Genomic DNA, 12,171 nt, shown 5'->3' on the forward strand with positions numbered 1-12,171 from the left:
CTTAGTACCTGAGTTCACTTCAATGCAGACATCAGTTTGTTTTTTCCTTGGCACATTATTATTCTGACTCAAAACCGACCAATCCTTGCTCTTTAAATATCATAAATACATACTTACAATGTAGCTAGGATAGAAGCAGCATTTTTTCAATTTTAAAGGCATTGCTTTTTCTCAGCCAGTGATTGAACTCACAACTATCCTGAGGCAAACAGGGTTCTTCAAGACTAAACAGAGTGGTTAGTAAGAAATTAATATTTCAAACCAAATTAATGACTACCAGAAGAATCATTTTGTGGTGCAGTTATTTAGTTTTGATATTCTGAAGGGAGAGCATGTAAAGCTGAACATGAAATAACTTTTTATTTTTTTTTGGGGGGAGGGGGGATTTGCAGCTTCCAAAAGGAAAGGTGGGATTTATTCATGCCTTCCAATTTGATCCAAATTTATCATTTTATTGAAATATTTTATTTTTTCAGAATTCAAAAATTAATAAAACATCATATTATTGAATGCCATATTTGGTAACTGGTAGATGTGTAGATTTGCACTTATCATTATTAAAATCTTTGATAAATATATATATATATAGTTGTTTTGTTTGTAGTCATACATCATCATTTCATCATTTAATGAAATAGGACAATGTGATTTTTTATTACTTCAATTGTTTTCTTACTTGGTTATCAAATATGTCACTTGGCTTTTTAAGTGCTTTATACATTGTAAACTACATTCTTGGTCATAACAGACAATTGATGTGACTTTTCACCCCATAAAACTTTTCTTTTATTTGATATTTTATCATTCCATTTTACTTTTTATGCATATATGGGTTAATAATTATATGTCACAATTAACTTGACCCAGTTGACAAATACACTTAACAAAATATGAAATAAAAATTTAAGGATTAAATGAGTAGACCTTTTGAAATCATGAGACAAACTACATGTACATGTATTTTGACTGAACCTGTTTTTCAGAAGAGAGAAGTAAGTATAAACCCTAGATTTGTAAAATAAAAACATACAGCATTGTCAGAGTGAATCATGCCATTGATATCAGGGAGCCATATATACAGATGATTTTAGGCATTGTACCACTTAAAGAAAACATACTATTCATAGCTTCCATTTTAAGTGAGGCTTTTGTCTTTAGAGTATTGAAATTAGTAACATTGGGTGTAGATATGTCATGTTTTAAATGGACTTCCCAATGTAGAATTTAGCAAATGTTTTAAAGGAATTGATCTCTATTCTAACCTTTGCCTTGCAAAAAGTAACTGCTTTATTTAATTTTAGTTAAAGTTTTTTATTCATCAATGAAAATTGAAATAAGCTTCAACAATGCACAACTATCTGCATTTAGCTAGACAAAAACACTACACTGTCACTGATTCTTAAACATCAATTCACTCTGACTACACTGTAAGCTTTTAGTAGGCTAGTTATTGTGGAAAAATATTCCACATTTTCAGAACTAAAATATGAGAGAATATGTTAGTTTATTGATCTAATATCTCAGTTTGCACTTAAAATGCACCCCTGCTAGCACAGCAAGCTAATTACACATTCTAAGAAAAGCTTGGACTTCGTCGAACTAACCTTAATGAAACAGTGAATGAAATTCACCTGTCCTGTTGTTAGCATTTCAGTTTTTGAGCTTCCTATTGGACAATGTTTTATAGTAGTTTTTGCTCTTTATTGACGATTTTTATCAATTTTTATGCTCTCTGCCATAGCGGAGGGGGCATTAAGTTTTACCCTTGTCCGTCTGTACGTTGTACGTCCCAAAATTGGTTTCCATTCTCTAACTTAAGTTTGCCTCAACTAAATGTTATGAAATTTATACGCAATGCTTATTACCACAAAACACAGAAAACTTGAATTTTGGTGGCGTCACTTTTACCGTTCTAGAGTTATGCCCCTTTACAAAAAGAAAAATTGCTGAATTTTTCGTTTCTGTTCTTTAACTTTAGTTTGCCTCAACCAAATGTTATGAAACTTATACACAATGCTTATTACCACAAAACACAGATCAAGTTTGAATTTTGGTGGCGTCACTTTTACAGTTCTAGAGTTATGTCCCTTTACAAATAAAAAAAATGCTGAAATATTCGTTTCCGTTTTCTAACTTAAGTTTGCCCTAACTAAATGTTATGAAACTTCTAAACAATGCTTATTACCACAAAACTCAAATCAAGTACAAATTTGGGTAGTGTCACTTTTACAGTTCTTGAGTTATGTCCCTTTATAACGCTATATGCAAGCGGGGGCATCATCTGTGTTCCATGGACACTTTCCCCATTTATTTTTTTCAAATTTAGCTTTTATCTTTGATTCAATAATAGATAAAGTGAAATTATAAATGGCAAAAATAATGGTAAGAACAAGCCTGTAAAAAAAGTCCAATGGACGAAACCTTCAGGCAACTCCTGTGTTATTGTAGAAACTATAGTAGATAGAGAGAAACTGTATTTAGCAAAAGATCAGCAGGATAGTGCCAACAAATAAGACAACTGGCTGAAATCATCAGTGGAACCCTTATAGAAGTTATTGCCCTTGAAAGACTTAAAAAATACTAAAAAAGATCAGCTATAAAAATATTTGGTCACACATTTCTCCATTACTCATGTACAGAATGACTACATATTTAGTCAGCAGCTCAACAGTGAGGAGTTGTAACATGAGATCACTTTTCGAATATGTCAGGATACCTATTGCATCTCTTTCGATACTCTGAATTTCTAGTGGGGTATGTGTTCATTCTTGTTTTTGATAAATCGGATGATGCAGTCTGGTCACATTAGTGAAGACATTTTGTAATATAATGTTAAGTAATAGGATTTAGTTTAGCAAATTGGTTTGTTAACTATTTCCTTTTATTACAGGAAATGCTTCAATTTGTATTAACCACATGCTGGAGTCATATCATGCTTATTCGGCTAGGCTTTGTATCTACCTTTATTGCTCTACCCTTCGTCTCTATCACTCTGTTCTCCATAAAATTGCATATCACATCTTTGTGATGTCAAATATGTTTGACCTTGCCATAATAACTTTGACCCTGACCTATCAGCAACACCCTAATGTTTGAGCTGACATTGATAATTTTTACCAAAACCTATTGGATCCTTGTCCAGTTTGCTGGTAAGAAAAAGAAAACCTCCTGTTTCTATCTGGAAAAACATACATGAACAATCTGATAAATTGATTGTCACATTTTTATTACATTGATGTCAAAAAATATCAGCTGCTCAACACAATATGAAGCCTTTTTTAATTAGTTTGCTGTGCTTACTTGATAAAAAGCTTCATATTATGACTCCAGCTGATATTTTATATTATTGCTATTTTGTGTATTTTTGTGATAATTTTTCATATCATGCTACTCACTTGAGATATGAAATTATCGCTAGAAAATAAGGGAGCACGTCCCGTTGTCAATATAAAAATCAATGACGTCATCGGCAAAATAGCAATAAACAGATTAACAATGGTCTTTCAAGCTCGATGATGTTCCTCTGCCCTTCAATGAGATTGTAGCTGAGAAACACCCTCTCGTTTGAAAAACTATCAAAGTATCGATACAAGTATACAAAAAAGCTGACACTGGATTTATTATTATTTGTTAATTACCAATTGTCGTGGATTTTGTGGTAACAGATAATAAATTTAATTGTTATACCTTACATTATATAGTACCGGTAATTATTTGATTGGCTAATACTGAATCACGTGTCATAGTTTAATTTCAATGTTTTTCCAAAAATTGGCAGGAGCGATGAATAACCCCGACAAATTGAAGCCTCCATCGAAACAACCTTATTGTTCCTCTGTGAATAATCTTTTCAGCCCCTTGGTTATCTCCCATAAATAATGACGTCATTGACGCCTGTTAACAAAATGGCAACGGCCAGGTAAGAAGCCCATCAAGTAACAACGAAACAAGATCAAACAAGGCTTGGAAAATCATCTAGTTCCGAGGATATCTCTCTTTAACAGTTCTTTTCAGGGCCATCAATATTTTTGAGAAAGAGTCTACCTTTGTTGTACATACTAGAAATTCTTAGACACAAGATAATTTTCTAAGGAATGTGTTTTGACAATCTTTTTTTTCTCCCGTAAGGCAATATTTTACACTTATTTGTTTGTTCTGTATAATAAAACAGTTATGGCCCATTGAGTCGGTGAATATCCAAAATTGTCAACAAGAGTAAGGGTTGACAATATTGGATATTCACTTCCTCAGAGGGCCATAATTGTATAATGTTCAACAAATTACAAATTTTCCAAAGGGTTGTATGCAGACTTTGGCAAAACCATGAAATTAAATATCCATGAAGATGCAAATGTTCCTCAATCCATGAAAATTGATACCAAGGAAAATAAATGAATCCATAGTAATCGGTACATGTTTGACCTTGTCCAGGCAATAAATTCTTCACCAATTGTCTCATGAGATTTGACCTGTTGATAAATCACCTAGTTATTTTCACTGTTTACCCTTTCCCTGACCATGACTTGTAATGTTACACATGATTGCTTTTTTGTGTCTGGTTTTTTTCATACCCTGTGTCTTATAAATGGAATTCCAGAGCTCAAATGAATGAAAATAAATTACTTATGAATAAAAGGATATGTGGGTCATACAACAATGAGACAGTAACCCAATGACGAAAATAACCAAAAGACATTTTGAGGGCAACATAAAGTCTCAATAGTAGACACCTGTCTATACAAGCTTTAAAATGTCCATAAATTACACATAAACAAATAAAAAAGTGCCATATACACTTTAATTCTCAAAATGACCACCAAAAAAAATATGACAAAAGAAAACAATGACAAGGTTCTTTGGAAAGTCACATGAATAGGAATAATTGTTATAATTCATAGTGCCTATATACTAAAACCAATATCTAATTTTAATATTTTGTGGTGTTAACTAAAAAGTAACTAAATCTTAACTGTTTTTTGTTTTGGTTTGTCAGTTTAAATAAAGGCTTTTGTTTATCATCTTATTAGTTTTTTTAATAATTTTTATATATAGTATCATCTAAAATGTAGAACACGTTTTATTGTATATTTTGCTGGTTATGATATTTTGTATACATAATGATTGTGTGCATGTGTCAGGGAAAATTTTGTAATTACAAAGATTAAAATGCATCAAATTATAAGAGAAAGAAAAGAAAGAGACATATGACACATCACTAAATTTAATTCATACATATGTGTAACATTTTTACTCTGAAGATCATCTGACAATTTTGATTTGTATTAAATAAATTGTAACAATAGACATCGGTATAATTTACTTAATCTGACATTCTTCTTTCAGTCAGAGAAGAAGGAGACAAAGTGTTAAAGGAACCAGAAATAAAATTCCAAGATTTCCAAAGAAACCAGAGATTATGGCAAGGGATATGGATAAAAGAAAGGTAACAAGCTGTTCTAAAATCCCAATAAAATTCATGTTCAGGGTAATAGATAATTTTCACAATGAATAAACTAATATACATGTAGATCATTATTTTTAGTGTCAGTGTGTAGGAGATGCAGCTGATTATTATTCACCCTGCAATCCCCTTATCAGATCAGGGGAATCAGCTGGTCGAAAAACATGGCCATCTTAAATCTAATTAAATGTAGTTCTCCAGTCCATGCTGCCACATGAAAAATTCAAAAGCAGTGAGGTGCAAGTGCAGATGAACTTATTTTAATTAGATTGGGCCAACTTTATCATATGTGAACAGTAACTACATAGCTGGTTCAAACAATTTATTTTGTAACCTGACCTTTATTTTTTTGTTCAGCAAAATGAATTATACATATTGTAAAACTTTATTCCTAGACAGTCAACATATTTAGTTGTAATCAATAAAGTAGGTAAGATAGATCAACTTGTTTACAGAATATAAATGGGGAAAATAGCATATCCGTTTAAACTGAAAAATAAGAGCACATGTGGTTTGATTGCTTACGGGACAACAATTCATTAGAGACAAAATGATGTAGATGTTGGAATCCAAGATTGTTTTTAATAAATAATGTGTTATCCACCAACTTTTTAACATTGTGATAAAGGTACCATCGCAGCTGTACAAGATCCTCATAGCTTCTGTTTTTTTTTCATTAACAAAAATTATAATGAAATCAAGAATAACTTATATGGTAATTTCCATTGAGATAAACTTTATAATTAGCTTGGATAAATATAACGATGAAGATATAAATGCTAACACTAAATTTGATAGGCTTTAAATCATGTAAATAAGATATCTACTAGTCATATAAATGTGTGCAATAGCATTGTGTCTGACATATAAACCCTACACAAGTACATACATTTGATCCTCACATCACATCTATCAAACAATAAACTTTTCTTTATTATATATATTCTGTAAATTCAGAAAATTTTGTGATGTTTTTATTTTTGCGAAAACTGCGATGAGATAGGTGTGGCAAAAATAGAAACTCACATTTTAAATTTTTGATAGCATTGTTTTTATGCAGCATTTTCTAAAATCGCAATAATTAATCACCCATTTGTGTCCTTTGTCCAATAATAAATGCATGCAGTAATTTCTAATCTATTAATTTTACAGAACTATTTAGAAGATTATTTACAGAACCTTGTGAATATAAACGTCTACAGAAATCATCATGAAACAGTAAGTTAACCATTCATTGACTGTCTGTGGCCTTTTATGTAATCTGTAAAATGATAGGCTATTAAATTATAGATAAAACAGATCTCAACCAAATTGGTGACTGTGTGTACATTGTCAGTTTAAAACTACAAAGTCATTTGGGATGATGTTTACAAGGTAATTTGATATATTTGATTTACTGATATCAATTTACTATTACATAATATATCATTTGTAAACCATTGGGGGAATAAAAATGTTATTTAAATCAGCTTTATTGGTTTTTTTTTGTCTTTTTTTATTGTGAAAACAGTTGGGAATATTATGGTTTATAACACAAGACAATAATAGGTGATGATTTAAAACAAAGATGAACTATTTAGAAATAAATGAATATTTGCTAATGTAGCTTTTATTGCTTTTAAGCATACTCTGTACTAAAGCATTGTAAAAGTATAGCTGAGATCATTTTTAAATACCAAACATGCTTAAAACTTTCAGAAATGAACAGATCTATCAATTAAACTTTTACCTATATAGTCAAATATTGCTCATGTTTATTTTTCATTTGAAATTTAACAGAATTTTCACCAGAATTTTGCGTTAAATGAGCTTACAAGTAAAAGTAGCATGAGGTACTACAGTTTTTGAAAAAAAGACATGTATAGTATTGAAGATAAAATAGAGAAGAATTTATAATAATTCTCACAGCAAAATTACCGGTAAGACACTGTGATATACTTTTTTTTACCTTGCTGATTGTCAGTAAGATAAATATTTCAGGTGTCATTTGATTAATGAATTATTCAAGCAACAAACTCTGAAAATATTTAATTTTTAGTTCAAACTACTACTTAAAGAAAGCAGATTACCAAATTTTCTAGATTTTTTTGTCATAACTTGGAAGTTTCACAAGTAACATAAGTGTCAATTACTACAAAGTTTCATATTTTGTTATTTCAGTTAAAGTTTTTAGAAGTAAGTCAGCTGTCATTTGTTAAAAAGCTGGGTAAGAAATGGCGAGAGGGAGCTATCAGGAAGTGTTCTGGTGGACGAAGGATCAGTATAGGCTGTTGTGGATGTCTGAAAAAATTCCACTTCGCTGGAAACTGGAAGAAAAGGTAATAAAGATCTGTTTTCTAAATTATTGAGGAAATGGATTTCAGATTTTATGGTTGCAAAAAGTTCTAATGCTAGTGGTAGTTTAATAGTAGTATAACAATACACAGATCTTTTGAAATATTATATGTAATTATATGACATGGCACTAACAGAAATTCACACCTTTTCTTCTATTTTATTGCATTTTAAAGGAAATTGTTTCTACATGTTTTAGATGGAAATTGTTCTCTTTTTTTCCAGCTGAAATATTAACATTCATATTAGGATTGAAAAAAGATTTATTTATGATTTCATATTATAAAACAGCAAATGTAGACAAAATAAAATAAGTGTTAAGTTCAATATGTATGGTTTCTAGATTTAAGTCAATTGTTTTGTTCATTTTTACTTGAAGATGGTTAGTTGTCAAAGACTCCTTCGTTGCTTACATCCGTCCAAGAGATGGTTTTGTATGTGATGTCATGCTGATGGACACAGATTTTAAAATTGACATAGGAATGGGTGCAACTGGTGCTCCACATGGTTTAATGATTAGTAATTTATCAAGGTAAGTTGATACAGAAATGGGTGCAGTTGGTGCTCCATATGGTTTACTAATTAGTAATCTTTCAAGGTAAATTGATATAGAAATAGGTCCAGTTGGTGCTCCACCATGATATATTGAAAAATGAATACTAAGTACTAAGGAAGTATTAGAAGTTGAAACTCCTAAATTGCATGCATGAGAACTATAAGCTGTCAGATTCAAATCCTGACAGTATACAAAAAGTGGTAACTGAATTCTGGGTGAATGGGCCTCTCAAGGCCTACTGATTAATAATTATCACAGTAGGAACTCAACTTCATTTAAAGACTTTTCAATATTGAATAAGAAATTTGTATCCAAAGCCCCACTGAAAAAAAATGAACTGTTTGTAATAATATACCATTCTTGACAAACTACAATCAATTATATATCATGCAGTTTTATTTACTTTTAGTGCAAATCTTTAATAAGGTAAACATTTTATTTTCAATTCATTAACTTATTTAAATTTTATATTTAATATATTACACTTAGTGTTTTACAATATAACTTTCACTTTCTTGTTAGATTTGAAGCTATGCTTTATTGTGGCAGTATTATATAAGGCTATACGAGGGGTGGACAGCTTTTGAGGGAGGTGGGGGCGGGAGGTGGGAGAAGGGCACCCCCCTGTCCACCCCCTCCTATACGGCTGCTTACAATATATGTGCAAGATAGGTTATTGTACCATTTAACACAGTTAGGATCTAAACCACAATATTAAAGCATTTTATTGTTTTAGTTATAAAATTTTCAAGGTCCTCTGATCAAACATTAAGACTTACTTGAATACTATGTATTAACATTGATTTTCTTATTTGCAGGAATTTATTAGCTAAATGTTGGACAAGTAGAAAAGCTGAGGAATGGAAAGCTAGTATAGAAACAGCTGTATCTACTGGGATGGGGAGTGACTACACACAGAAAAACAGATTTAATTCATTTGCACCTGTAAGAGAAAAGTCATATGCTAAGTGGTAAGGATTTAAAAATATATATACATATGTATTTACTAAGGAATATGAAAATGGTTGTAAGTTTTTCTCTCAAGAGATAACTTAAGAAAAATATAATTTTGTTATTTTTTTTCTGCTGTCCAAGAAATGTCACACAAAATGATATGACGTATTAAGAGTAGCAAGAGTACTAGAATAGTCAAAAGCTAAATTCGAAGGGAAAAACTATTAAAATTATATTATTGCCCCTATGCAATAAAAGTTTGATACTTTAAAGAAACAGCAAGAATTATAGAAATATGTATCGATTTACTATAGTATTTGAATTTGTGGTAAAATGGTATATACTAAAATGGTAAATATATTTTTAAAAGTCATTGATCTTTAATAATGAAACCATTTAATGAATTATACTGCAGCTGGTACATCATTGGTGGCATAGGTCATTATATAGAAATTATATTGAACAGTGAATATTATTCAGTTGTGTTTCTGGTCTTGATATTGATATATGACAGAATAGTTTATTGAATTATGAGCTGTTCCTTTTAACAATATCTGGGTTTATGAGAGGCGATTGCATAAAAGTTTAATGGGTGGTTTTGTAGGCTTCAGATATTAAAAGTGCCTTCAGAGTTCTCTGTAGGCTTCAGATAAAGTGCCTTCAGAGTTCTCTGTAGTATTTAACCATGGCTTGAAATTTCATAATTAGATATAAGAAGATGTGGTATGAGTGCCAATGAGACAACTCTCCATCCAAGTCAAAATTTATAAAAGTAAACCATTATAGGTCACAGTACGGTCTTCAACACGGAGACTTTGCTCACACCGAACAGTAAGCTATAAAGGGCCCCAAAAATTACTAGTGTAAAACCATTCGAACGGGAAAAACCAACGGTCTAATCTATATAAAAAACTAGAAACGAGAAACACTTATGAACCACACCAACAAACGACAACTACTGAACATCAGATTCCTGACTTAGGACAGGTGCAAACAAATGCAGTGGGTTTAAACGTTTTAATGGTACCAAACCTTCACCCTTTTTCTGAAACAATAGTGTAACATCACAACATAGAAAGAAACTCTATAAAATATCAACTGAAATAGCTTAACTCAATCAAAGGACATATTAACACCATTGAACATACACTGAACAAATAAATTTGACATATGATAAATTGCCTACTTTCTTATAAGCACATGGAATATAAGTAAACGTAAAGACTATTATGAATAGAGTAAAAAAAATGTGTCTGGGTAGAGAGACATGTCTTTCTGTGACTTTTACCTTGTTAACTACTATTTTTAAAATTGGGATAAGCGTGTCTGTTTCCTTAAATGAACATACTGATATTTTGTAAAAAGATTTTTCTGAATTTGATGTTACAAAATTAGTAATTTTTTTAGGATTTTCCGCATAGCCGTGTTTTGCTGGTGATTTGATAGTAGATATATCTGTACCATCATGATCAAACTTATTCTGCATGTAATAAATCATTAACTATTTCCATGTGGATTTTCTTGTTCATTACATTGGGATGTTATCACTGTATATATACAGAGTATATAGGTCCAATATAGTAGTATATTAATTTATATCAATCTATATGAAAATGAAGGTTATCAATAAAGGTCATATATAGGTCATCTTTCTAATATGGAATTAGATTGCAAGAAATTTTTTAGTATTTCCTTATTTTAAGCATGATACAAAAATAATGAGATGTGGTATGATTGCCAATGAGACAACTATCCATCAGAGATACATACTTTAGGGACTTGAATGTATATAATGGCATATTTCTTGTAAGATCAAACTGGTATAACTAATGTAATTATTTGTTTTATGGAAATATCTGGAAATCATCTATTTCCTTTGGTATTGGACGGCAGGTCATGACAAATATGATCATCATGTTAGAATCAGCGCTGGATGATAAGTCAATTATAATTCAATCAGTATGCTGTAGGTCTATGTCAGGTCATCAGAATATAGGCTAAAAAATTACCTTGTCTGTATATTGCTTAATATCTTTGGTAATCAATCAAATGTTATATTGTCTAAACAAAGTTTAGTGCACAGATGTTTAATTAGCATTTCAACAACTTGACAACTGTAACTGAATCCATATTATAAGCAATTTATCCTGCAATTAGTTGTCTTATCATAACAGCACAACAGATATCGCTAGCTTGTATTTGTATACTATCCAGATATCACTTAAAAGCTCCGCCCACTGCCGGACTATCTTTGTGCATTGCTGTTGACGAGTGTTGTATGAACTTTCGTGACCTTAGAATGTGTATTGCAATCACATTCCAATGACATATTGCTCCGTCTGTGAATGTTCCAGTCTCCGATCCGCAACCCACTTTCTGCTCATAGACAAACATGAACAGCAGGATTAACTCCATTTTCTACGGCGCCAATCTTCAAGTTCAAAACTTGAATTTATAAAAATGTAGCACACAAAATCAACCATGCAACAATGTCAACAATCAGTGAATGCACTGATAGTTCAAAATTCTGAAGCGTAGGACAAATCAAACACTTTTGTCTTAAATTGGACAATGTTTTGTTTTTTCTTTTTACGGTTGAAATTAGTTGTTTAATTATTAACTTTGAGCGATGTATTTTTGTTGGCCATGCGAGATTCTTTTTGGCGTTCAAGTCATCAGCTGATTGTGTGATTTTTTTTAAATATTACTACGTGGGCCTCAAAGCATTTTAAATGGAGAAAAAAATGCAATAAATGTGAGTTTTTCTGACTTTCAAAGCAAAAAAAATGTACAAAATTAATTGCAGACTGAAGCTCGCATTACACCTGTTTCTTAGCCTCGTACAAATACAGCTGATATTTAAAGA

General features: G+C 31.1%; 1 protein-coding gene across 7 annotated transcripts in view; it reads left to right on the top strand.

Moving 5' to 3' along the window:
* Positions 1-12,171, top strand: part of LOC127725823 (phospholipase D1-like) — a 65,536-nt gene that overhangs the window by 18,946 nt on the left and 34,419 nt on the right. For all 7 annotated transcript variants that reach the window (XM_052233111.1, XM_052233110.1, XM_052233112.1 and 4 more), the window contains 5 exons: positions 5,344-5,443; positions 6,614-6,679; positions 7,622-7,779; positions 8,175-8,327; positions 9,170-9,322. In XM_052233111.1, coding sequence (XP_052089071.1) covers positions 5,344-5,443; positions 6,614-6,679; positions 7,622-7,779; positions 8,175-8,327; positions 9,170-9,322 — 630 coding nt within the window. The remainder of the gene's footprint in view (positions 1-5,343; positions 5,444-6,613; positions 6,680-7,621; positions 7,780-8,174; positions 8,328-9,169; positions 9,323-12,171) is intronic.

This window comes from Mytilus californianus, unplaced genomic scaffold (assembly GCF_021869535.1).
Source record: "Mytilus californianus isolate M0D057914Y unplaced genomic scaffold, xbMytCali1.0.p SCAF_15, whole genome shotgun sequence".
Classification (NCBI taxonomy): Eukaryota; Metazoa; Mollusca; class Bivalvia; order Mytilida; family Mytilidae; genus Mytilus; species Mytilus californianus.